The sequence below is a fragment of the Microtus oregoni genome, unplaced genomic scaffold, assembly GCF_018167655.1.
Source record: "Microtus oregoni isolate MIOR12 unplaced genomic scaffold, Mior012 000046F_ref0000063, whole genome shotgun sequence".
Classification (NCBI taxonomy): Eukaryota; Metazoa; Chordata; class Mammalia; order Rodentia; family Cricetidae; genus Microtus; species Microtus oregoni.
Genome location: NW_024543220.1, coordinates 8,981,352 through 9,007,824, shown reverse-complemented (window position 1 = coordinate 9,007,824; position 26,473 = coordinate 8,981,352). Strand labels below are relative to the sequence as shown.

Here is a 26,473-nt window from a genome sequence, read left to right as displayed (position 1 = left end):
AAAGTGCGTCAGCAATAGCCCTTTCTAGAATAAGTGACAAGGTCACCCATTCCTTCTTTGTTAGTAGAAGTGACAGGATCACATCTGCTCCCCTCCACCCAGCATCTAAACATTCTGATTTACCCACTCAAGTCCACATTGCATGTGTTTGTGTATATGTGTGTGTGTGTGTGTGTACACTTGTGTATGTTTAGACAGGTAAAGACATCTATTTACCCCTCATTTGACATAGGCAGGTATCTATCAGTCATCAGAGTTAGGATATGCGGTCCACATCCTCACGGATGGTTCAGATCTTTGGTCATACCTGACAGTCATCTCAGTCCTCTGGATGTGTAATTTCAATGTTCATATTTTCTTAGATTCTACATTCTCTCCTCCACTGTGGCAGGAAATCCAGAACAATGTTATAAATCAAGGATATTGCAACGAAAAGATTGAGTGGATGCTATCTGTAAAAGATGGAGGCTTGGTTGTCCCTGTCAGCACCCATGTAATTATCCATTCTAACGAACACAAAAATTTGATAGATCTTGGAGACAACTGGAATCACACAAATGGAGTCAGGAAATAGCTCTAACCCTGGCTATCATGTCTCATTATTATGGATCCGCTGTGATCAAAAGATAGACAAACCTTTAACCAAACTAGCTAAAAGGCAGAGAGAGAACAAACCAAATTAACAAAATCAGAAACAAAAAAGGGAATATAACAACAGATACTGAGGAAATTCATAGAATTACAAGGACATATTTAATCAAAACTTATAAGCTGTCAAATTGGAAAATCTTAAAGAAATGGATAATTTTCTTGATAAGTACCACTTACCAAAAGTTAAATCAAGATCAGATAAATAAATAGACCTATAGCCCTTAGTGAAATAGAGTCAACCAAAACAAACAAACAACAAACAACAAAACAAAACAACATCAAAACTAAGGGCAAGATGGTTTTAGGGCAGTTTCAAAGAAGAGTTAATGCCAATACCCCTCAAATAATTGCACAAATTATAAACAGAAGAAACATTGGCCAATCCATTTTATGAGTCCACAGTTACTCTGATACCCAAACCATATAAAGATTCAACAAAGAAAGAGAATTACAGACTAATTTCTCTTATGAACACAGATGTAAAAATACTTAAAAAAATCATTCACCGTGATCAAGTAGGCTTCATCTCAGAGATGCAGGAATTATTCAGTATTTGAAAATGAGTAAATGTAATTCACCATATAAACAAAACAAAAGAAAAAAATCCATATAATCATCTCATTCAATGCAGAAAAGGCCTCTAACAAAATCCAGCACCCTTTCATGATAAAAGTTTTGGAGAGCTTAGGTACACAGGAACACACCGAAACACAATAAAGGCAATTTATAGCAACACTAAAAAATGAATATTGTAGTCGGGCGATGGTGGAGCATGCCTTTAATCCCAGCACTCGGGAGGCAGAGGCAGGTGGATCTCTGTGAGTTCGAGACCAGCCTGGTCTACAGAGCTAGTTCCAGGACAGGCTTCAAAGCCACAGAGAAACCCTGTCTCGAAAAACCAAAAAAGAAAAAAGAAAAAATGAGTATTGTAGTCAGCCTTCACCTAATGGATGACAACCTCTGATATTTTGTGCTTATTTGTTGAATTTCTCTTGTGGGCAAATTCTGTAAAATTTGTTTTCTTTGCTGAATGTAGCTATTGATAGCTCTACTTAGAGGTAACTCAACTTCTAAACATTATTTTATATTTTTATTACTGGAAATTGAGCCTAGGGTCCCAAGCATGCTAAGCATATGTTCTATCTATCATGAGTTTACACTCCCAGCTTCTATTGTTTACTTTGACACAGAGTCTCTTACATATATGAACCACCATGACAAACCCAAATTACGTTTTTAAGGTGGGCTTCTTATGGATTTCCCCAGGGAAACAAAGCTAATTTTGATCAGTCGGTGGTTGGTTAGGGGTTTTGTGCATAAACTCTCTGAACCAGTATGACTTCACCCTTTTCTGGTAGGCTTACGTGAAACCTGGGAAATGCTTTCCAAGTTCAGGCAGCTTACAAGTCTTCAATGGTTTTTCATCAAGATAGACTGCACAAAGTATTTAGCCATTCCAGACACCAGAGTTATGCTGAGCTGGACTAAAGCTTTGGTTGACTTATTGGTTAGAACTTGCTCTTTCATGTCTGGCTGACTTACCAGTCTGTCACTTGATCACAACAACCCTGCAACCTCGGATCAGCTCTATGCTGACATTTCCTAGTTGTTCTCACTGAGGTGCTGCTTTTGTTAACCTCCAAGTATGTATTGCCTTTTCCCCCCTGTCTGTTCCAAATAAAAGCAGCTCCATCCTCACTAGAACTTCTGATCCCTGTGGTCTGCCTGAATAACCTGGTTTCATGTTGTCCATGGAGGCATGTTGGGACCAGCTCTAGACTAGCATGCCCCAGGATGTTCTTTCTCAGATTCAGGAGAATTTTTTTTGAGTAAGTACAATTTATTATATTCCTTTGGCTTATTTTCAGTGTCTTGAATTGGTGGGTTTAGACACATTGATGATTTTCAGGGAGATTTTCCAAGATTCTCACCCAGTCATTCTGTCGCCACTGAACTTAAAAAAAAGATCAGAGGATCTGGCCTCTGCATGCACTTGCACACACTTGTGCATGCGTGTGCATGCGCGTACACAGACAAATACACATAAATAAAAATAAAATAAATATTAAAAAGAATTCACTGTAGGTTTTAAGCGAAACATTTATTTATTAGATTGTGTGTGCTTAAAATTTATTTGTTCTTATTTTGTGTTTATGAACATTGACTGAATGTATGTAAATACACTATGTGGGTTCCTGGTTCCTAGGGAAGCCAGAAGAGGGTGTAGATTCCCTTGGAACTAGAAACAGCTTTTAACCACTAGTGGGTGCTGGGAACTGTACCTGGGTCCTTCTTGCAAGAACGTCCAGTGCTCTCTACTGCTGAACCATTGCTCCAGCCCCCACAGTAGAGTTTATATTGAGCTTGCTTTGCATTTCTAGAACATTCTCACTTTCAAACCTCTGACAAATTCCCTCATGAACCTTAATTCCTGGACAGAAAGAAGGCTTTTCTCTAGGGAAGACATACTGGGTGGTTTGACTGCATCTGGGATATTCCATCAGCTTGGAGTAGGATAGGAGGTGCAAGGATTTCTATGCTTCTCTTTCCATCTCTTTAACCCACCAAAATTCCTGGAATCGAAGAACTACTTTATCTGTTTTTTTTTTGTCTTTATTTATTCTAGAAAACAAGATGAGGAAGAGTTATGACCCAGAACAAGATTATCCCTCTGACTCTTTCTCAGGAGGAAAGGATGTCATTCTCAAGGAGAGCTCCTTTCCAAGGTTACCAGTTAGGACATTGGGGTCTCTGAAATAGTTCTATCTCTGGTTTGACCCTGAAAAAAATTCCATGTAGGGAAGGGCAAGAGGAAGGAGAGAAATCACATTCTAGATGTGTTTATCCCATTTCTAAAAGCAGTACCAATTTCCTGAATGTTCTTGTCTTTGAGTAGGAAAGTCCCTGGATTAGGGTTTTTCTTGTTGTTATTTTGTTTTTTAATGGGATTATTCCTGGCTCCTTTCTAATTATACAGTGGAGAAAACTCCAGATTCTGGGGGTTATGTCTGTGTTAAAGCAGCACTTACCTTTAATCCCAGTACGTGCGTGCGAGACAGAGGCAGGGGGGATATTGTGAGTTTGATGCCAGCCTGGTCTGCATAATGAGTTCCCAATTAGCCATAGCTACATAGTGAGACTCTGTCTTGAAAAAAATAAAAATAAAAAATCAACAACCCATCCCCCAAACCACCAAATGAAGTATAAAGTAATGATAAAGACAATTAGAAAAAAGTGGACTCAGAGAATTGAGAATCTACAAACAAAATAAAGGCAATTAAAAACTCTGGAAAAGGAAATAAACGTAAGTAAATAAATATTAACCATATTTTGGATGTAAAATAAAGATGCCTCCTCTATCTCTGTCTGTCTGTCTGTCTGTCTGTCTGTCTGTCCATCTGTCTGTCTACCTTTAGCTCTGTCCCCCTCTCTTTCCTCTCCAGAGAAATGAGAATAAACCCTAGGTAGGGCACCAAAGGTAGGGCAAACAAATTATTCCACCCAAGTCCAGTTTGGTCATCTAAGGAGTTTATCGTGGTTTCTTACAGAGCATGGGAGATGTATTACAGCTGTAGCTCTGCCACTGAAAGCCTCACTTAAGCATGGATAAGGACTCATGTAAGTTGTCTCATTGGGGTCTGGTGTATAACTTGCTTGCAGCTGGGTTCCCAGAGAGGTTTCTGTCTTCCAATTGTTTACAGGTTATGTCATCTCAAGGAGGAATCACTGGAGTCCTGTAAGTTTCATGGCCTTCCTGGGTTTTGTAAAAATTTTTTCCTTCTAAATTTCTTGAGCTGCCTCCTTGATCAGTCCAGGTAGGAACACTTCAGTTTGGAAGAAACATCTAACACTCTTCCTCCCCCTCTTCAGCTCCTCTACTTCTCACGAGTCTCCTCCCACTATAACCTGTTACTCGCTAGGCTCACTATTGTGACTTGGATAGGTATGAAAGAGTAAGTGGACTTGGGAATTCAATTTTTTTTCACCAAGGCTCAAATTCGTTTTAATTTGGAAAGCATGCTATTTCTCCCTCAGCTCTCCCCAGATTCTCCATCCTTCCCCAGTAGCCTCCAGAATGCTCTCTTGACCTCCTTGTTCCTCAGGGTGTATACAATAGGGTTGAGTGTAGGAGTGCCCACTGCATAGAAGAGACCAAAGAACTTGCCCCTCTCTTGGGCATAGGGATTTTTGGGCTGCAGGTAGACAGCAATGACTGAGCTGTAGAAGAGGGTGACCACAATGAGATGGGAGGAACAGGTCCCGAAAGCTTTCCTGCGCCCTTGTGCAGAGTTTATCCTCAGCACTGCCCTGGTGATAGCACCATAAGAGACAAGGATGAGGCTCAGAGGCACAACCACAATGAAGATACTAGCAACAGCTATCTGGATCTCATTATAGGTAGTATTCCCACAAGAGAGTCGAATTAGGGATGGGACTTCACATAAAAAATCATCTATCTGTCTATGGGGACAGAAGGGCAGTTTGAGGGTGGGAGGTGTCTGAACTATGGATTGGATCAAACCTATAGCCCAGGCCACAGCTGCCAACTGCTGACACAGGCGGGGGTGGATGATGGTGGCATAGTGCAGGGGCTGGCAGACAGCCACATAGCGGTCAAAGGCCATCACCGTCAGGAGGATGCACTCGGTTGTTCCCAAGAACATGAAGATGAAGAGCTGAACAAAACATCCCAGGAAGCTGATGGTCTTTGTGGGGCCCCAGAGGTTGACCAGCATCTGGGGCACACAGGTTGTGGTGAAGCAGAGGTCCAGGAAGGAGAGGTTGGAGAGGAAGAAGTACATTGGAGAGTGGAGCCTGGGATCCAGTGTGGACAGCAGGAGGATGAGTGTGTTTCCTAGGAGCGTGAGGAGGTAGGAACACAAGACCACCACAAAGAGAATCTTTTCGAGGCGTGGGTGTTCAGAGAAGCCCAGCAGGATGAAACCCACTGGGGAGGTGTGGTTGACCATGGCCCCTTGTGTCTAGTTGGAGGGATGAAGCTGCCGGACAGTGTATTTCACTATGTTTTGTAGCATCTTACTTTGTGTACTTGTCAGCACCCTTGAGATGGATGCTTCTCTTCTTCCTCTACTCTTCACGTTCCTTTTCCTGGCTCACCATCAAGTCCCTTCCTCTTCCCTCGTCTTCCTGGTCAAATGTTTTCTAGTGCCTACGAGGAAACCAGAGATGTTCTGGAAAATGGATGGATTCCCACACTGACCTCTGACTTCTCAGCTGAAGAAAAAAAGAAAGCTGATGAAAAACACGAATTAATTAATCACTGAGTTTTCATTGTTTGAATAAACATTTATTGACCACAATGTATGATCTGAACACTGTGTAGATATTGACTTTGATCCTTATGGGTATTGGCAGTAATGAGGAACTATGTGGTTGGATCAATTATTTGATGGCAAACAGTGTAGAATTTATCTCATTTTGTTTGAAAGGCTGATTTTTTTTCATGTGTCTTTCAAATGTCTCAAAGATTTAAGCCTTACTATTCTATTCTAGTTGTGGGTTACTATCTGAAGGATAGATGGCTTCTTTGTATCTTCTTTTTATTTAATAAACATTTTTCATTTATTTTACATACCAACCACAGTTTCCCCTCTCTTCTCTCCTCCCATTCCTCCCCATCTCCTTCCATTCTCTCCCCCTCTCTTCCCATATCCTCCCCTGCCCATCTCCTCTATCCCCTGCCCATCCACTCCTCTTGGTCTTATTTTTAAAGTGTGGACATAGATTTGTTGATGGCTCATTGTTGTAATAGGAGCGGCGGGGCTGCATCCCCAGCACCCCGGCCGTCTGCTAGCTTATGCCCCGAAATAATTACACGGACACTGTATTCTTTTAAACACTGCTTGGCCCATTTCTATTTAGCCTCTTCTCGGCTAACTCTCACACCTGGACTAACCCATTTCTAGTGTAGCCCACGAGGTGGCTTACCAGGGAGATTCTAGCCTACGTCCATCCTGGATCGGAGCTTCATCGCGTGTGCCTCAGAGAGCAGAGCTCTCGCATCCGCCCTGGAGATGGGAGCATGGTGTCTCTGCTCCAGAACAGAGCTGTCGGGTCTGAGCTCACTTCCTCTTCCTCCCAGCATTCTGTTCTGTTTACTCCACCCACCTATGTTCTAAGCTACGAGCCCGAGCAGTTTGTTTATTACTTAACCAATGAAATTAACAGATTGATATATGACACTCCCACATCAGCTCATATTCTGTCTCCAGTACACTTTTTCAGGAGATTCACTCAGAGGTCTGTCCCGTGGTTGAGATTTTTCCGTACATAAAATGACTCAATTCCCATAGAGATCAATCGACTTATTTTATTCATTATCAGAAATGATAGGAAGGTGAGCATCCAAACAGGCTAGGCTCCCACAAAGCCAGTACATGCAGTAGGATCAAAACCCAGTGCCATTGTCCTTGACTTCTCAGCAGCCCTCATTGTCCACCATATTCAGAGAGTCCAGTTTTATCCCATGCCTTTTCAGTCCCAGTCCAGCTGGCCTTGGTGAGCTCCCAATAGATCCGCCCCACCGTCTCAATGGGTGGGTGCCCCCCTCAGTCTTGACTTCCTTGCCTGTTTGGATGCTCACCTTCCTAGACCTGGATGGAGGGGGGAGGACCTTGGACTTCCCACAGGGCAGGGAACCCAGACTGCTCTTTGGACTGGAGAGGGAGGGGGAGGGGAATGGGCCGTGGGGGAGGGGGAGGGAAAAGGGAGGCGGGGAGGAGGTGGAAATTTTTAATAAAAAAAATTTTAAAAAATAATAAATAAATAAAGATGAAAAAAAGAAGAAATGAAATGATATGCACATTCGTGGTGGTATGGCTGTAGACTGATTTTACCCTTTAAAAGAGGTCTTTATGAATTATTAAATTGAAAGCAAATGTCTTCTCCTCACTTGAAAACCTCTGTCCTCAACATTTTATCTCACAAATGTGGAACAAGCCAGCATAAACACAGTGTTGTTTCTACGTGACCACTGCCTATTTATATAATTACACAGTTCCTTAAGGGCGTAGAATTCTAGCACTGGACCAGCTCAGGAAGGAGGAGCTGTGAGGATGCGCAGCCCCGTCTCCATAATGAGGTCATTTTTCAAAAATTAAAACAGTAGAAGCTTAGAAATAGAGAGTTGAAGTAGCTGTGTGTTTAGTAACTTAAACACATGATTTTCTCTCTTTGTTTTGAGGTAGTGTTGCATTGCTCTTGGTACTGATCTCATTTTGACTATGTATCCCAGGCTAGCCTGGAACTTGAGATCGTCCTACTTCTTTATCATTATGCTTAATTTACTAATCCAACCAGAAGCACACACTTCTGGTTTCTCTTAATTCTTGGCTAATTTCACTCATAATAAAATTCAAATCTTTTATTTTGAGGTAGTTTTAAATTTACAATCAGGCTGCAAGATAGTTGCAATGAATCCCGCATTAACAAATTTTTAGTGTTTTTATTCATTTGTACTCTGATTTCACCCCCATCTGTCTTTTAGTTTTTTCAGTACAGAGTTTCTTTGTGTAGCCCTGACTGCCCTAGATCTCACTCGTGGCCTCAAACTCAGAGATCCACCTATCTTTTCCTCTTGACTGCTGGGATTAAAGACATATACCACTGGTTTCTCTTAATGTGTTTATATATTATTTTTATTTAGCATTATTTAGGAAACCATGCTGTTTTCCTCCATCATATTTCAGTATGATTTTCTACAAGATAGTCCCTCAATGCAGTAATTGAATTCAAATAGGACAATACAGTGTGTGCCAGACATGGCTCCACTCTTGAAGACATGGGGTATTTTGAAAAACGGTAGGAGAAGAAAAATCCCAGGACTTACCATGGTCAGTTCAGAATCTTCTGGTCTGAATGGAGCCTCCACTTGATTTCACTGCATGAAAACTGAGAGCAAACTGATGGCTTGTGCTCCTTTGAAAGCACTGGCATTAGGGTTCAGCAGTAGTGGGGCTGGGAATGCCACGCTGTACTTCTCAAAGCACCTCGCGTCGGTGACGTTACCTGGATATAACTACTGCAATTTGTTTTGGTTTCTGACGAAGAGATGGAGACACAGACAGGTTAAGTAATTTAGTTCGGCCAATATGATCCGAGCTGAGCCTTGAACCAAAGGAGACTGACTGTAGTCATTCCGCACGCACCATTTTCACCAACACCGTTCTGCGAGAGTCCAGGGAGTCAGTATCGTTTTGGTAGCGCCGGAGATACAAAGGGCAGCATGGCAGGGATCCCTGCACTCCCATCCCAGAGGAATACCAGTTCCTCATTAGTTCTGTGAAAACTCTGGGGTCTCTGCCCACAGACAGTTAATTAACCACTGGTGTTAATGATGTGTGAGTGAAGGAGAGGATCTAGAAGTAATCTGTTAGCAGGCTCACTACCCAGTGTTAAACAAAGAGGTTACCATCTGTTCCTCTCTGTCACTGGATGGTACAATGATATTGTTTCATCTGTGTGACTCTTTTGGGTGTACCACACGCTTTCCCTCATATCAATTCATCCTACTTCATGCTAAAGTGTCATGTTTTCTGCCTTCCTTCCTTCCTTCCTTCCTTCCTTCCTTCCTTCCTTCCTTCCAGTAATAGCTGTATTTCTAATCCATTCATCTATTGGTGCTGTTCTTGTCTTTAACGTCCTAATCGCCCTTTTGAATTCTGAATTATCATTTTCAAAAGCCAAAGATTCAATTAATATTTGTCTGACTTTTGGATCCTATACTATTCCATTTATAGCTGAATTCAATCTTGGTTAAAAAAAATGTGTGAAGGCTTCTTTTGGGCCTTGTATAATTTTAGTATGTGACTGAGACATATTTTCTGATTTTCAACCTTTTCCCAAGCATTTAAGATTGCTAAATGACATGGTGCCAAGGTGTGAGCATCAAATCCACACTGACCTTCACCAAACAACTGCTCTTGGGAAATATCAACACCTCTAGCCCTATTTTGTTGTTCTATGACCCTAGCTTCCTCTTTCTTCCATATTATCCATTGTAACTGAGGACCAGCTTCCAATATTGATGTCTTGGAGCTTAATTCTGTTCTGAGTTGTCCATGAATCTGCTTTACATCGAGTAAATGCATACTGTATAGAATGACTGCTTCCTTAAATCTAATATTTCTATAGGATTCCATTTAACTTCTGCATAGCCACAGGATGCCCATCATCTGCTAGTCATTCTTGTATAGTAACTGGATAAAATTCTAATAACCTTTATGTATGTGTTTGTTTTTTAGGCTCTTTTATCATTTTGTAAATTCACCCATATTATTTTGTATCAATTCCGTTAATCATTTTAATTACTGAGGATTATTTTTTTGTTTAAATATATTGCGATTTGGGGATGGAAAGATGGCTCAGCAGTTTAGAGTGGATGCTGTTCTTTGAGAGGACCAGAATTCAGTTCCCAGAACCCATATCTGGTGGCTCACAACTGCCTGTAAGTTCAATTCCAGAACATCTGACACCCTCTTTTGAACTCTGTTGGTATCTACATTTGTGTGTACATACCTACATGTAGCCACTGACACATAAATAAAAATAAATCTTGAAATAGATCACAATTTGTACATCCATTCATCCGCTTGTTGGTGGATATTGCTTTCTCTGATTTTAACATATGTTCCTGTTTTTTGAAGTTTTTCCTTTCATAAGATATTTTTTTTCTGTCCCTTTGAATGTGAACTGTATTTAGTGATCTAATATTGTACTGGGGGGGGGTTGTGCATCACACAAAGACACAAGCTCTAGAGTCATCAGAAGAAGGAACCTCAGCTGAGGAAGTTCCTCCTTGAGATCCAGCTGTAAGGCATTTTCTTATTTAGTGATCAAGGGGAAAGGCCCAGCCTATGGTGGGTGGTGTCTTTCCTAGACTGCTCACCCTGGTTTCTATAATAAAGTGGGCTGAGCAAACCATAGGAAGGAAGCCAGTAAGAAGCCCCCCTCTATGCCCTCTGCATCAGCTCCTGCCTCAGGATCCTGTCCTGTTTGAGTTCCTGTCCTGAGTTCCTTTCGTGATAAACAACAGTGCTCAAGTCAAACAAGCCCTTTCCTTCCCAACTGCTTTCTGGTCATGGTTCTTCATTGCACCAGCAGAAACCCTAACTAAGACAATTCTGACTCATAGAATGGGACAGAAATGGTGATGTGTGTCATCCAAGATCAAGCTGAGTTGGGCTGTGACACCCTCCTTGTTCTTTTAATTTTTAACTAAGAGAAATCATTCTAGTGTTGAATAGAGAGATGAGTTCTGAAAAGAACTAAAGCTATTTATTAACAATAAGCAGAGTGTATCTGGGACATCTCGTAACCCTCAAACAAGTATTAAAACTAGGCAACCTTGTCCAGGCTTTCTAAGGTTGGCAAGTTGCTGACTTTGTGGCCCAACCTCTAGAGGAACCCTAACAACACATAAGTAGCAGTAGCTTCAAGGGCAGAAATCACATGTTAATCTCAATAGACACAGAAGAAGCTTTTGACTAAGTTTAATAACCATTCATGGTAAAAGCTATGCAGAAACTAGGAATAAAAAAAACATACTTCAACATAACAGAAGTTTTATATGACAAACTTAGAGCAAATACATTTAATGTGTGTGGGGTACTCAAAGCATTTCATCTAAAATAAAAATGAGACAAAGGTGCTCACTCTTCCTACTCTTAGGCAATATGATATTTGAAGTCTTAGCTAGAGCAACAAAACAGGAAGAGTCATAAAAGATACAAATAAGAAAGGAAGAAATAAAATTATCCCTATTCCTAGGTAATATAAGCCTATATTTAAAAGACCCTATGCACTCTACTCTACCAGAAAGCAAATTTGGTATGCATGTTCAGCAAAGAAACAGAAAATCCAGTAGTTTCCCAGATCTTGAAGTGATAAAGTTACTAAAGGAAAATCTCGGTGGCAGGGTCAACCAATTTCCTATGAGATGTTGGTCAGGGAGGCTCTGGGACCTTCCTAGCAATACAGTAATACAACAATACAGACAATTGCTATTGCTGGTTTGTGTTTATTTTTTTTTTCAACTAAAACAAGAAGATAAGACTGCATTAGTAAGGATACCACACTGGTTACAAGCTATAGAGAAATTGAGCTGAACCTGAGTTGGAAGCTACCTTCTTGCTGGCTAGCCCTTATAGTGCTAGAAGACTCCATGCAAACTAGTTTTTTTTGGGGGGGAGGGGGGAGAAGAGGGTCAAGACAGAGTTTCTCTGTAGCATTGGAGCCTGTCTTGGAACTCACTCTGTAGACCAGGTTGGCTTCAAACTCACAAAGATCCACCTGTCTCTGCCTCCCAAGTGCTGGAATTAAAGGTGTGCACTACCACTGCCGGGCCCCCATGCAGACTATTGAGGGAGAATTGTTATCAACAGTCTTATTCAGCTGTGAACCCTGCATGCTACCCTCCTGCCAGGCAAGATGTGTCTATTTGTGCAATAGTGGCAGGAGGTTTATTATCTAAGTAAACTAACCATTTCCACAGGAGGGAATTCATAGTGATTCTATAAACCTCAAAAGCCTGTGCCTGGAGACATCACAGGCCCTCATGGAGAAGTAACTGCTATTGGTGTGTTAAATGGTCATGATGTACCCATTTTATTACCTTTTATATAATTATGTTTATGCCTATGGAATAATGCCAGCTTCTTTTGGCAGTAGGCAGCTGTAACCTGTAACTGTTGAGACTCATAACTGGTCAAAATGCTGAGAATAAGTGACTGTTGAATGCTGAACTTTTATTTTTCTTTTTTAGCCAATTTTAGCTTCTTTTGCTAACAATGATCAACTCCCCGTTTGGTAAGTAAGATATTAGTTTCCTGGGCATGATGATGCACATTTGTAACTGCAGCACTATGGAGGCAGAGGCAAATGGATCTCCATGAGTTCAAGGCCAGCACTGGCTACATAGTGAGACCTTGTCTCAAAAAATCTTTAGTGGGACATGCTTATTTTGATGTAGGGAAAGCATAGAATCACAAAAACTAACTTATATATAGGTAGTGAATTTTCTTCTTTCTTTCTTTCTTTCTTTCTTTCTTTCTTTCTTTCTTTTTTTCAAGACAGGCTTTCTCTGTGTAACCCTGGAAGTCCTGAAACTTGTTCTGTAGTCCAGGGTAGCCTTGAGCTCAGAGATTTACCTGACTCTGCCTCCTGAGTGCTGGGATTAAAGGGGTGTACCACTCATTGTGGGTACTACTAGGAAGAACAAATGATGGCCTTTAAGGAGTTGACAGAAACTTTGAGACTTTATAGACCAAGGAAGCAAAGCAGGAGCTGTGACAGTGGCAGAGGAGGTGAGATTGCTCAGGTAGAGGTGTTGATTATAGCCCTGATCCGTCAGCGGGTTCAGGGGAACTTAGTTCTCTTGCTCAGGGTGCAGCCTTGGTATCACAGTTGTCACCCTCATTCAGAGCATGACGTCACCCTGGGCTATTTGCAAGGCGAGCTGTAGCACAAAAGTAGTTTCAGTTTCTCTACATAAAGATTTTATCGGTCAGTCCTGTCCTTCCTGGAACCCAACTTCTTACCAGAAGTGACTCAGGAGGAAAGAAAGCTAAAGAGGCAAACATAGAGTTAGTTAAACCCACAGCTGTTCCCTTTTCCACATTTAGTATGATATATACACTTTAAACATGATTTTTTCTGTTGCTTTCTCTCTATGTATTCATTACTTCAGTTATCTTGATATGCTTTGCCTCCACTTTTATTACAAATAATGCCATAAAAGTATCTCTTGTTTCATATATTATTAATATTTGTATGGAATTGCTAGTAATAATATAATAATAATAGTATAGGTTAGAAGATCTGTACATAAATACATTTAAATTTAGTTTTATCACAAACTTTGATACCATAAATAATATATGTAACAAATTTGTAAACTTTAAAGAATATTAATATCATAGTGATATACCTATGCTTTTCAATTTCTTTAAAAAGAGTTACTATTTTTTTCATTTTTTATTATTTTTTGAGACTATAATATAAATTTCACCATTTCCCCCTTCTATTTCCTTTCTCCAAACCCTGCCGTACACCTCTCCTTGATCTTCTCAGACTCATGGCCTCTTTTTTCATTACTTGTTGTTATCAGCCTGTATGTATATGGGTATCATATGTGTTTCTATATATAGTCTTCTCAGTCTGTATAATGTTACCTGTATCTCAGTTTTTATTTGGTATTTGATAATTGGTAACTGATGTGTTCTTTTCTGGGGAGGATAACTTCTCCCACTCTCAGCATTTCTCAGCTGCTCGTAGTTCTTGGTGTAAGGCTGAGGCCTGATCTTTTCTCCGTCCTTTATCAGCTCACATTTCAGTGGTCATGTTGATTAGATTTTATGGGTATAACGTCTGACATTACTCAGAGACACAATCTCACAGTAAACTCCGTGATCTTCTGACTCTTACAACCTTTCTGGCCTTTCTTCTGCAATGTTACCTTAGCCTTAGATGTAGCTGTTTCATAGATATATCCATTGAGGCAGGTTTCCACAACTCTGTAGGTGGATTGGTTCTGTTTTTCTATTATTGTCTCTGTCTGTTTCAAAGAGAAGTTTCCTTGATAAGGAGTGAGGACTGCACTTATCTGTGGATATAAGAACAAACATTTAGAATGTAGTTAGGGATTATTCTGATTTAGTGAAGTGGTGGTTGTTGATTCTTCTCTGAGATCCATGATTTCATTAGCCTGGGTAATTGGTTAGGTTACCAGTTCCAGGCACCATCTTTATCTTGTTGAATGGGTCTTGTGTCCAACTAGAGGGCTGTTGGCTACTGCCAAAGGATACCGTGGGAGGACCCTGAAAGCTCTGCTGGTGGCAGAGAAAGAGGCAAGAAGGAACCCTGGTTCAGCATGACTTAGTTAAGCCAAGTTGGGTCAAACTTCTGTTTGTTTTTTTTTTTTTTTTTTTTTTGGTTTTTCGAGACAGGGTTTCTCTGTGGCTTTGGAGCCTGTCCTGGAACTAGCTCTTGTAGACCAGGCTGGTCTCAAACTCACAGAGATCTGCCTGCCTCTGCCTCCCAAGTGCTGGGATTAAAGGCGTGCGCCACCACCGCCCGGCTTGGGTCAAACTTCTGGAGTCTGAGTCCAAGTAGGTTCTTTTTGACATATTTAAACACAGAACAACTTTGGGAAAAGATATCCTCATGACAGTAATTACAATAAAGCTTAGGGCATGATTATATCAAAACTCCTTTACAAAACACGTATCTTTTGCAAAGTACCCGTGATCTCTTCCACAAGAATCGTTCTAGTGACTAAGAAACAATATTCAGAAAAGAGTTGTGGTGGTGGGCTGGAGAGATGGCTCAGTGGTTAAGAGCATTGCCTGCTCTTCCAGAGGTCCTGAGTTCAATTCCCGGCAACCACATGGTGGCTCACAACCATCTGTAATGAGGTCTGGTGCCCTCTTCTGGCCTGCAGACATATACACAGACAGAATATTGTGTGCAAAATAAATAAATAAATATTAAAAAAAAAGAGTTGTGGTGGTTTGAAAGAAAATACCCCCCAAAGGGAGTGGCACTGTTAAGAGGTGTGGCTCTGCTGGAATAGGTAAGGGTTTGTTGGAGGAAATTTGTCACTGTGGGGATGGGCTTTGAGGTCTCCTATGCTCAAGCTACACCCAGTGACCCGATTCACTTCCTGTTGCCTGTGGATCAGATGTAGAACCCTCAACTCCTTCTGTAGCACCATGTCTGCCTGCACCCACCGTATGCCACCATGATAATAATGAACTAATCCTCTAAAACTGCAACCTAACACAATTAAATGTTTTCCTTTATAAGAGTTGCCATGGCCATGGTGTCTCTTCATAGCATAGAAATCCTAACTAAGAAAGAAGTTGGTACCAGGGACTAGGATATTTCTGCGATCGGCCTGACTGTGTTTTTGTTTATAGGAATACGGACCTTGGGACTGTGGGTTAGAAAAGCAGTCGAATGCTTTAAGTTCTAATTAATGGGCCATCCTAGTGGAAGGATGGGAGACAGTGGTGCTGAGTGGGATTTGATGAACTGTGAGTGTCTTGCTCAAGAGGTTTCAGAGAAGACTTTTAGAATGCTGACTACAAATTATTCTTGTAATATTTTGGTGAAGAATGTGGCTGCTTTTTGCCCTTGGCTGGAGTCTGCCTGAGCCTAAAGTGAAGAGTTTTGGATTAATTCCATTGGCAGAAGAAAATCTCAAAACAGCCTAATATAGACTCTGTTGTATGTTTATTACTGTGAACTTTAATGAAGATATATTATAAAAAGGAGCAAGATGAGCAAAGAAAAAATTAAAAATGTAAAATTTGAGGAGAAAAGGAGCCCAAGGAAGTAGAACGGAGCTAAATTCTGTGTTCAAGGAGATAAACAGATTAAGAAATGGAATAAAGAGAGTGGTGACCTCAGGGCAAGATCCCACCCAGCTAAATTTCCAACTTGTAAAAAGGAATTAAAGAAAAGCTTAGATCTGGGTGTGGTGGTCCATATCTTTAATCCCAGCCCTACGAAGGCAGAGATTGGTAGATCTCTGAGTTTGGGGTCAGCCTGGTCTATAGAGCAAGTTCCAGAATAGCCAAGTTTAGTCAGTAAAGGAAACCGTTGAAAACAGAAAGCTGGTGAAGAATGTAATTAAGTGGGCCATGTTCCAGACCCAGCAAGCAGCAGAACTTGGCAGTTTTGACTGTGTGGATCTGACTTTGGCGTCAAGGGGAAACTAAGGAAAGCTGCTGAGGCCAGGTGTGTGTCAGGGGTGTCCCCGAATGGAAGCCTAGAGAGGCCATTATATGAAGCTGTGTAGGTGAAGCCCAGGTGGCCTTGGAGACCCCAAGATTTTGGAGATGCCAGAATTGGGGGATGCCTGCCGAGGAGAACTGCTAACAGGGAGCGGAGCCAGCACAAGAGAGAGAAGTGTGTTGTAATCAATAAAGCTGAAAGAAGTTGGGGATCTGAAGATTGTTTTGACATCAGACTTGGAGATGCAGAGTTTGGAGTTTGCCCAGCTGGGTTTTGGTCTTGCTTTGGTATAGTATTTCCTCACTATGCTCCTAAGGTCATTCTCTGCAAGAGCAGTACACACCCTTAATTGCTGAACCATCCCTCCCCAAATTTATTTTTAAGTTTTTAAGACCAGCTTTCACTGTATAACCTGGCTGGCCTGTAACTTACTATGTAAACCAGATGGTCTTGAACTCACAGAGATCTCTTGTCTCTACTTCTGAAGTAATGGGATTAAAGTGTGCCACCAAGTCCAACTACTTTTTTTCATGTGTTTTTTTATCTATGTTTTTAAATGGTCAATGTAATAAGAATTTATTTGCAAGACTAGGGCTAGGTAGGTAGTGGTAGAATGGTTGCCTGTTTATAGGAATACATGAAAGTGGAGAAAAATAGCAGAAAAACTAAAAAATAACAAAATTCCTGAAGAGAATCCACCTAATTCTCACTGTAGCTTCTTATTTTCCTGTTTTTCTATGGAGGGGATTAGTTCTATATGTGTGAATGTTAAACAAGAGCTCTATCACTGAGTTGCTCACAGCCTCTGGGTATCCTCTAGCTTGTACCCATATGTCTAGGGGACAAAGAGAGTCAACAGCATGTGCCAAGAGAGTGGACAGTTTTACTTTTCTTTGTGTTGCATGTTGCTCCAAAATGTTATATTATCTAATCAGTCTGTGATAATTTCACTTCAGAATACTTGTTTTAAATCATAATATTACCTATTATAAAATTAAGAATACATTATATTTTTTTTGAGACAGGGTTTCTCTATAGTTTTAGAGCCTGTTCTAGAACTCTCTCTGTAGACCAGGCTGGTCTCAAACTCACAGAGATCTACCTGCCTCTGCCTCCTGAGCACTGGGAGTAAAGGTGTGAGCCACCACTTCCTGACTTCATTATATTTCTTAAGCAATAGACTGCTTTAAAAAACAGTAAATTGGTTATTGACAATAGCTTAACTCTGAGTAGAATAAGATGAGGAATGCCAGCGTGACTTGGAGGCTTCTATTTCCTCTTTAATGTCTTCAAGTAACTCATAGCATTTAGATTCAGCTTCACTTCTGTTAGGTGGACACAGCCTGACTTTCAGAATATTTTGTCTCTTTCTCTATTTTAGGTATTATAGTTTTTCATGTTTTTTTTCATACAGTCTTTTTGGTCTTGTGCTCTTATCCATGAAATCTGATGATAAGAAGGAAGTGGTGGAGCTGGAGGGGACAAGAAGAAAAAGAGAAGGGGTCAGAGTCCAAATTTATTGTTTGTATTATTTGAAAAGGCACCGTTTCTCAGAATCTAAGTGCTCTGGTGGGAAACTCCCAGGGTGGCTTCCTCTAGGAGTGTCCCAGATTTGCCTTCACAGTCTGGAAACCCCCAACTGCAATGGGTGTTTTCTCTGCTCTTTCCTTCCTTTGGAGGCAACAATAATGACTGGAAGCCAAGGACTACAGTATCAAAGATGAGCACTGAAGTTTTACTGACTAGCTAGTACTTGAATGACTTTAGTGGGTTGGTGCTATTTATCCCTAAAGATACCAATACGTCACCACAATATGGAAGCAACAAATGAGATCATGTTTAATAATCTTAGGCAAGTTTCTGAAACATAAATTCTCACTAAATATTACTTTTTGTTATTAATTTACTAATTTACTCACACACTATATATTTATTAAGCATCTTTCTGTGCCAGATAGCTGGGCATACAAGTGAACTAAAACACAATCATGGTCTTCATGAGTTACTGGGGATGTTAGACAAGCAGATGATCCTATTGCTAGATGAATAGGCTTTAAAAGATTTTAGAAGCAAGAACTGGACAGAAGGAGTAGGGTCTCCTGGACCTAATAGGAGCTTCAATATAATTTTCATTAGGATTTCAAAATATTTGAGTCAGCTTTTGGATAGCCTTACTATACACAGGTACTCTGTAAATCCAAGTTATTCAGAATGGAAACTTCTAGAATAAAATGAAATGGTTTAAGATCTTTCAGTAGGAGAAGGGGAATGATCCCACCCCTAACTAAGAAGCTATATGTGATTGATACTGCCCAACAAAGAGAAAAACCAGTTTTTTCCAATGGAGTCTCATTGGACAAATTAACCATACTTTAACGCAGGCAGGCCCCATACTCAGAAGTAGTTTGCACACACAAAACTAATTAGTCGGTATTTTTGTGGACTTTTTGCTTCATTTGCTTTATTTTGGCATATTCTGTCCCATTGGTCTTTTGCTTATTTGCTTTGATTCTTGTTTTTGTGTTGTTTATTTTTGTGAGTGTGTGTGTGTTATGTATGTGGGTATATTTTTTGAGAGACACACAGATAGAGAAAGAACATAAAGTTGGATGGGTAGGAGGTGAGGAAGAGGATTTGGGAGGAACTGAGGGAAGGTTTCTCTTATGATCAAAAAAGAAGACAGAAAGAGAAATTTCAGTGGGTGAAGGTACAGTAAGTACATAGCCTCGGCAAACACAGAAAAAGGGAATAACTTTGAAATTTTACAGAATTCTTTGAAAAAAGCACTTTTAATAAACAATTTTGAAAATTTATTCCATGGAATGTCCTGAGAATTCAGTGACAAACCTGGAATATTCGGAGTGATTAAGTTTCCTGAGGACACACAGCTCAGTCCCATTCTTGATCTCGTTCAACCAAATCTTGAGAGCAAGAGAATGAGTGGTACCTTCATGTGTCTCTGAGCTCAAGAAGGAGGGAGGTATCCAAGAATCACAGTGGGGAAACCCAGGAACTGTGGTGTGCGTATGGAAAAAGACGGGAGTCAGAATTTAACTATGGGTTTTGGATTGTTCTCAAGGAGAATGTTTGATTTGCAGGTCCTGAGTCAGGATTGACAATGTATTAGAGAAGAACCAAGAACCCAAAAAGTGTGTGTGTGTGTGTGTTTAAAATTTTATAAGAAAAGTTTTTTAGAGGTAGGGAGACATTAGGAATGGCCTACACTTATCTAGTTTTATAGACCTATGTTTAAAGAGGGTAGCATATTTCCATGCTATAATGTATGTAGCAAGTGGTACCCCAGGACACTAAGTCACGACTCTGCAATCCAGGCTCAGTTTCTGCTGCATCTCATGCATGTGGGTTTCATACAGTCTTCCCCTTTAGTGGGAAAAGGCTCCGGACAGCCTGGTCAGTCAGCACCAATCCTACCTGTCCCCTCTGGGTATCCTTGTTCTTAGAGAGGCCCGGTACTCTTAAACACAGTGAGAGAGGGCTACCATACGTCATGAATTATCAAGCCTATGAGGGTCTAGGTTAGTGGCTGGGCAGAAACAAGGCAGGGTTAGGAGCCCTTATTATAGAGGAGTTATTTTATGTTCAGAATCTGGAGTACAGATGGAAAGGTTAAAGGGAGAAATCTGTGTACAAAGAGTGTTCATTAGTAACTCCACCCCAGTGAAAATGAAAGGAAAGTCTTGAGAACAAAGGTTGTTACTAAACTGGACAACGCAACAGTTTTGGGGATTTCCAGCCCAGCTTCTCACATATAAGCGGACCCGGAGTTCTTTCCTCACTTCACCTCTGGTAGCAGACATGGCTTCCTGCATCTGTGTAAGTTGGGGTCTGGTAAAAGAATGGGAAGGGAAAGTATTTCCATGCATTGGGAATATAGTTCCACAGTGCTGGAGGGGTCAATGCCTGGAAGGCGAGGGGGTTGGGTGGGCACCATTTAGGAGACAAGGCAGACAGACATTGATGATTGCACAACAGAAGGAAGTACTCTAGAGAGAGGTTGGTTATTTGGCTTGTTAAACATTTATAATATTGTATGTATGTATTTATTATCTGAGTGCATGTATACTCAGGGCCAGGGTCAGAAGGTAATCTGCCATAGTTAGTTCTGTCCTTCTCCCACCTAGGTCACAGGGGCTAAGCTCAGGCGGTGAGGCTTGGTGACAAGGGCCTTTCCCAGATAAGCTATTTTGCCAGCCAAACTTGAGAGAAAGGTAGGGCATTGTGCTTCAACAAGGCTGGCAAGATGTGAAATTAGGGAAATAATTCAGAGTTCTCAACCTCAAGCTTTTCTCTCCTTTCAAAGAAAAATTTCACAAATCTCATTTGTTTTAAATCATCAGTGATCAAACACATTACCTTAAACAAAAATATGTCCTCATGAAGAGAACCTGTAACCAGGGCAGTCCCCAACAAGGATGAAACCTTCACTGAAGGAGTGTCTGAAACATCCAGATTGGGAAAATGATTCTGAATGGAGTATGAGGAGGTTTGCAGACCTGATTTTCCCCATCTTCCAGAATTCTGCAGTGAATGAAATTAAACTCAGATATACTTCCTGTCTTCTGCGATTGAGATTCTTGTCTAATTAAAAGAGGATATCATGCTCTATAACAATAGTAATAAAAATACAAAACCACAGATTAACAACATTAAACACAGCATCACCACAGCATGGGCGTTATCAGAAATTAACAGGGACATTAATAAGGTGGAGATTATGACTTAATCAGGGTTTGTTCTGAATTAGTCACAGAGGGTATCCTATGAGGTTGAGAGTATCCTATGAGGGTGCCAAATCTTGGAAATCTGCTTTGGAGTTGTTTAGGAACCTATGTACATCCTTTGAAGCCCTGTAGTGTCTTTACTTTTAATATCTGGCTTAGGAAAGGCAAGTTAATGAGGTAGGAAATTGATAGTTACATTGGAGATATATTGGATACATATCTCAAGAGGAATGAGACTAATGTTCTAATTTGTGTTATAACATGGGAATTAAAAGTTTCAAGAGAGGGGGAGCTGCAGATTGTTGGGTAGGAGCTGGAGAGCCGAGCAGACAGAACAATGAAGGTGAGAAGTAGGTGTGGAAAGGTAGCAAGCTTTCTGGCTGACTCTCTCCGCTTTCTTTGCTTAGATTGTCCATTCTGAGCAATGGCCATCCATGACCTTTGACACCACCGAGAGCGACAAAGTGAAGAAGATAAACGAACATATCAGATCCAAAACCAAGGTTTCTGTGCAGGACCAGGTCCTTCTGCTAGGCTCTGAGGTCCTCAAGCCCCAGAGGAAGCTGTCATCTTACGGCATTGACAAGGACACAACCATCCACCTCACCCTGAAGGTGGTGAAGCCCAGCGATGAAGAGCTGCCCTTGTTTCTGGTGGAGTCAAACAATGAGGGGCAAAGGCACCTTCTCCAAGTTCGAAGATCCAGTTCAGTGTCCCAGGTGAAAGAGATGATCGAAAGTGTGACCGCCGTGAGCCCCAAGACTCAGGTTGTGACTTGCAATGGAAAGAGGCTGGAAGATGGAAAGATCATGGCAGACTACAACATCAGGAGGGGCAGTTTGCTCTTTCTGACAGGGCACTGCATCGGGGGGTGACTGTGGATGGGTGGTGAGAGGATCCAAGCCCACTCCCCTTAGCTCTTACCAGTCACACCCTTTGATGATTTCCGAAAGCTAATGAGAATGAAATAAAGATTGGAGATGAGTGGGGTGGATCAAAACTATTTGCCAAGCCTGTGATTACTTGTTTCTGACAGTTCACTGTGTGGCAGGATTGCTACCAAATGAAGAAACTGAAAGGTTAGTTGGGTGTGATGGTACACACTTTTAACTTCAGGACTTGGGAGGCAGGGACAGGTGGATCAATGAGTAATTGTTGAACCAAATTGATTTCTACTTATAGAGATTAGAGAAGTAATGTGTTATGATTTTTTTAAAACCCCAACAGCATCACAGACTAATAAATGATTTAGAAATTCATTCAATCATTATCCCCTCTTCTTATTTAAAGATAATTGGTATGGAATAAAATCTAGTACCTCCTCCACCTAACACCTAACAAAATGTTCATCTCTGGGTAAGGAAGGGAAGGGGTTAACTTCTGGTTTCTTCTGACGATAGAGCTTCCTTTGCTGTAGGATAACTTTCTCCATCTTCCGTCTGTTTTCTCCTCTGTCTCTATCCTGGTCACATGCAGGTTTTTCTCACAGCCTGACCATGGCTGTCTTTACCTTCACCAAGTCTAGTCCTTTCTCTTTTAAAACTAGTTAAAACTAGTTCACAAGCCATGCCCTGCAGCTGGGATTCCCACTTTAACCAGGCCTGACACAATCGCCTTATACTAGCAGATTTTCTTCATAGTTTTAAGTATCGAGTGTTCTGTGGTGGGCACTGGTTACCTGGCTAGTTTTGTATTAGCTGGGTTGGCTCCCCAAGGAGGGAAACCACATTCTGTTTCTGTAAGCTCTCTATGTAAGGTAAGACACTGGCCTCCTTGTTAACTTGAAGGACTGCACCTGATGGCTGAGCCATGGGATTTCTCACGGTCTTTTGTATGGAAGGCTGAAGGTCAACACTACGGTGTTCATCATCTTATCTCCATGCGAATTCTTCAGGGGTGGTTACAAAGTCTCCCGAGGATGAGGATGGCCCCCTCCTTTATCATGCTTCCCTTCAGTAGAAAGGCCTGGCATCCATTTACCCCATCACTATATATGTGTGTTTATGTATTTCCGGGATTTCCCCTCAAGAATCCAAACCTTAGCCGGTAAGAGAAAGAGATCTCCCTCTTTCTAATCCTGGACTCCTCGAGAACAAATTTGCAGATTCTCATGCAAAGGCAAACAATATGGGCATCCTAGTTCCGGGACCCTGCGCCTTTCTTAGTCCTCTCAGTGCCGGACCTGCAGCCTCTCCAGACTTCCCAAGAACCTCAGGGCCGCCCCCTTCACTTCTTTGTTGCGCAGTGTGTAGATGAGGGGATTTAGCGCGGGTGTGACTACCGTATAGAAGAGCGAGACAAACTTGCCGCGGCCCTGGTTGTAACTATGTGTAGGTTGCAGGTAGGTGTAGGTGGCCGAGCCGTAGAACAGGCAGACGGCGGTCAAGTGAGAGCCACAAGTGCTCGCTGCTTTCCGCCGGCCCGCGCGGGAGCGCATGCCCCAGACCGCGCGGCCCACGGCGGTGTAGGAGACCAGGATGACCGCAGAAGGCACCAACAGGATGACCACCCGCGCGGCGAACATCTGGCGCTCGGTGGCGCTGCGGCCGCCACGGCAGGCTAGCTGCAGCAGCGCGGGCAGTTCGCAGATGAAGTGGTCCAGACGGCGGGCCGCACAGAGCGGGCGCGCGGCCAGCAGGGCGGTCTGCGCTGCGGAGTTGGCCAGGCCACCGAGCCAGGAGGCGCTGGCCAGAGCTCGGCACAAGCGCGGTGAGGCGAGGGCGACGTAGCGCAGCGGGCGGCACACGGCAGCCGCGCGATCCAGCGCCATAACGGCCAGCAGCACGCACTCGGCGGAGCCCAGGGCCAGAGATGCGCACAGCTGAGCCATGCACCCGCCGCGCGGTAGCTGCAGCCCCGGGCCGCACAAGCTGACCAGCAGCGGCGGCACCACACTGGTGGTGAAGCCCACATCCACCAAGGCCAAGTGGCAAAGGAAGTAGTACATGGGTGTGTGCAGGCGCGGGTCGCGTATGGCCAGCAGCGCCAACGCCGCGTTCCCGGTCAGCGTTAGTAGGTAGCAGAGTAGGACCAGCACGAAGAGGACGGGTTCCAGCGAGGGCCAGTCTGTAAAACCCAGCAGCAGGAAGCGCTCCGCTGAGCTGTGGTTAGCCTGAGGGGAAACTCCAAGAAGGTTCGGAAGGATGAGACAAAGAAGTTTAATGCTAGTGGGCTTAGTGATTCAGGCCTTGTGCTCAGCAGGCAGAGCCTGGAAATCTTGGTGAGTTTGAGGCCAGCCTGGTCTATATAGTGAGTTCCAGGTCAGAGAGCTACACAGTGAGACCCTGGCTTATTGCTGTCCACTACAAGCAAGAATTCCCAGTGTGGGATAAACGGGGTAAGAGAGAAAAGCCCATGCCCAAATTTTAGCTTCATTACATAGCTCCATGATAGTATTCCTTCACAAGTACCTTCAAGGGAGGTAATGCCTCTGCTTAACAGATGAGCCAGTTCAAATTTTAGAAAGTCAAGTTGTCCTAAGTCTGTTGTTAATCAGGTCTGCCTCCCTCGCCCTGGCTGCACCTCCAGGAGTTAAAGAAGAGATTCAGAGCTGGAGAGGTGGCTCAGTGGTTAAGAGCACCGACTGCTCTTTCAGAGGTCCTGAGTTCGATTCCCAGCAACCACACGGTGGCTTACAGCCATCTATAATGAGACCTGGCACCCCCTTCTGGCTTGTGGGCACACATGGAAGGAATGCTGTATACATAATAAATAAATAAATATTTAAAGAAGAGATTCAGTGTCTCTACCAAGGGCAGCTATGAAGGTACTGAAGGACAAATTCCGCTCTGATCTTTCCTCCCCCGTTTTCCTTAAAAATCTGCATGGTCTAAAAGTCGTCTGAATGAGACTAGATGGAGCAACATTGCCTTTTTTGTTTGTTTATTTACGCAACAGTTAAAGCTGAAGGTAGGAGAACCCAGAGCAGACAAGCCAGTCACACTTCACAGGTGAACCTAACTCTGCTCCATGTGCAAACCAAAGCGGAAGTGTAAATGTCTATTATATAAAAACAGAATGTAATCTCAGCCAGTTAGGAGCAGCCGACAGATATATGTAGCTATAGACTTTTCACTGGAATAGACCAAGCATGATAACTGTAGTCATCAAATATTTTCTTTTACTTGATCCCTCTTCCCTCTCTTCCTCCCTCCCTGCCCGCCTCTCTGTTTCCTTTCTTCCCATCCTGCCTGCCCCCTCTCTCCATCCGTTTCTTCCTTTCACAGGCTCTTCAGTTCTGTTTGTAGCAGAGGGAGCTCTTGAACTCCTGACCCTCTTGTGTCCAGCTCCAGAGTGCTGGGGTTACAAGAGTGTCCTTGACTTTCTAGAATGTGACCCTGAGTTGCAAAACCATTTATTCTTAGAGCAATGTAACAGACTTACCTTCATGTCTAACCTCTGGCCCTGTGTTTAGACCTCAAGTTTAAGCTGGTGTCTTGCTCGTCTTCTGGATTCCCTGGGTTTGAAATGACAGAGGGAAAGATCAACAAAAGACCCAAATATTTGACTGTATTGGTTGCTGGAATGAATACCTGAGATCAGAGCCAGGCGCCTCAGGTTGAAGACAAGGGGTGGGTGCCATCCTGTTCAGCAGAGAGAAGATGCCTAAATTTGAGGGATTGCGGTACCGAGGCAGAAATGGGGACTTTACTGGAGAGTTCTGTAAGGGGCATAAACAGGTCAAATGCTTGTCTTGTTGTGGTAGCCAGTTAACCTTAGCTGGTGATTGCACTGAAAATATTCTTTTAAGATCTAATGGGAGAGAGAAAAATTAAGACTGCTGACACCTTCTCTCACTAGAGAAGAAACAAGAACCTACTTTCCCTGCTACTTAGAAGTGGGGTGAGGTGGTGGAGAATCTGTGTCCCACTCCCATAATTAGCCCTTCACCTGGAGGTGTCCAGAGAGACATTCCCCAAGGTGATGGAGAGGGAATCCTGGAGAGACTATCCCTTCAGGGTACCAGTCTCTTGCAGGCTCTGGAGGCTAGAGACCACATAATTTCCTCTTCCTGTTATTTCTAGTCATTCGCTGACTGACCTGCCGACCCTCAGCAAATCTGTTATGTCTGTAAAGCAGCCCTGATCTACTGGGGACACTGCAGACTTAAGACACAAATAAACAACATTTTAATGTATAGCCCAAGCTGCTGGGTGCCAGGATTGTTGGCATTGTTCCTCTCATCAGCATCATCCTCAGCTGAACACTGGTTTTTATCACCTGCTGCCTCTGTGATTGCTGTTAACCCCTCCATCCCTTCGGGCTCCTCTTTATTCAAGAATATATTATGTTTGGCCCACTCTTCACTCTTACTATAAATCTTA

The 26,473-nt window shown here is 42.4% G+C and overlaps 3 protein-coding genes across 3 annotated transcripts; 1 reads left to right on the top strand and 2 right to left on the bottom strand.

Moving 5' to 3' along the window:
* Positions 1-4,682: 4,682 nt before the first annotated feature.
* On the bottom strand, positions 4,683-5,621 carry LOC121435512 (olfactory receptor 2H2-like). The gene has a single exon (XM_041634904.1). The coding sequence runs from the start codon at positions 5,619-5,621 to the stop codon at positions 4,683-4,685; it is 939 nt and encodes a 312-aa protein (XP_041490838.1).
* A 14,546-nt stretch (positions 5,622-20,167) lies between these two features.
* Ubd (ubiquitin D) lies at positions 20,168-22,402 on the top strand. The gene is made up of 2 exons (XM_041635006.1): positions 20,168-20,241; positions 21,557-22,402. Exons 1-2 carry the CDS (start codon positions 20,224-20,226, stop codon positions 22,022-22,024), a joined length of 486 nt encoding a protein of 161 aa, XP_041490940.1. The 5' UTR covers positions 20,168-20,223; the 3' UTR covers positions 22,025-22,402.
* Positions 22,403-23,319: 917 nt separating this feature from the next.
* LOC121435690 (putative olfactory receptor 2I1) lies at positions 23,320-25,538 on the bottom strand. The gene is given in 4 exon segments (XM_041635155.1): positions 23,320-24,268; positions 24,270-24,292; positions 24,294-24,386; positions 25,533-25,538. Coding segments are annotated over 4 exon segments (1,071 nt in total).
* Between the last annotated feature and the right edge of the window lie 935 nt (positions 25,539-26,473).

What these genes read in the sequence shown, in the direction of transcription:
- LOC121435512 (XM_041634904.1), bottom strand. Translation starts at nt 5,621, where the DNA reads ATGGTCAACCACACCTCCCCAGTGGGTTTCATCCTGCTGGGCTTCTCT.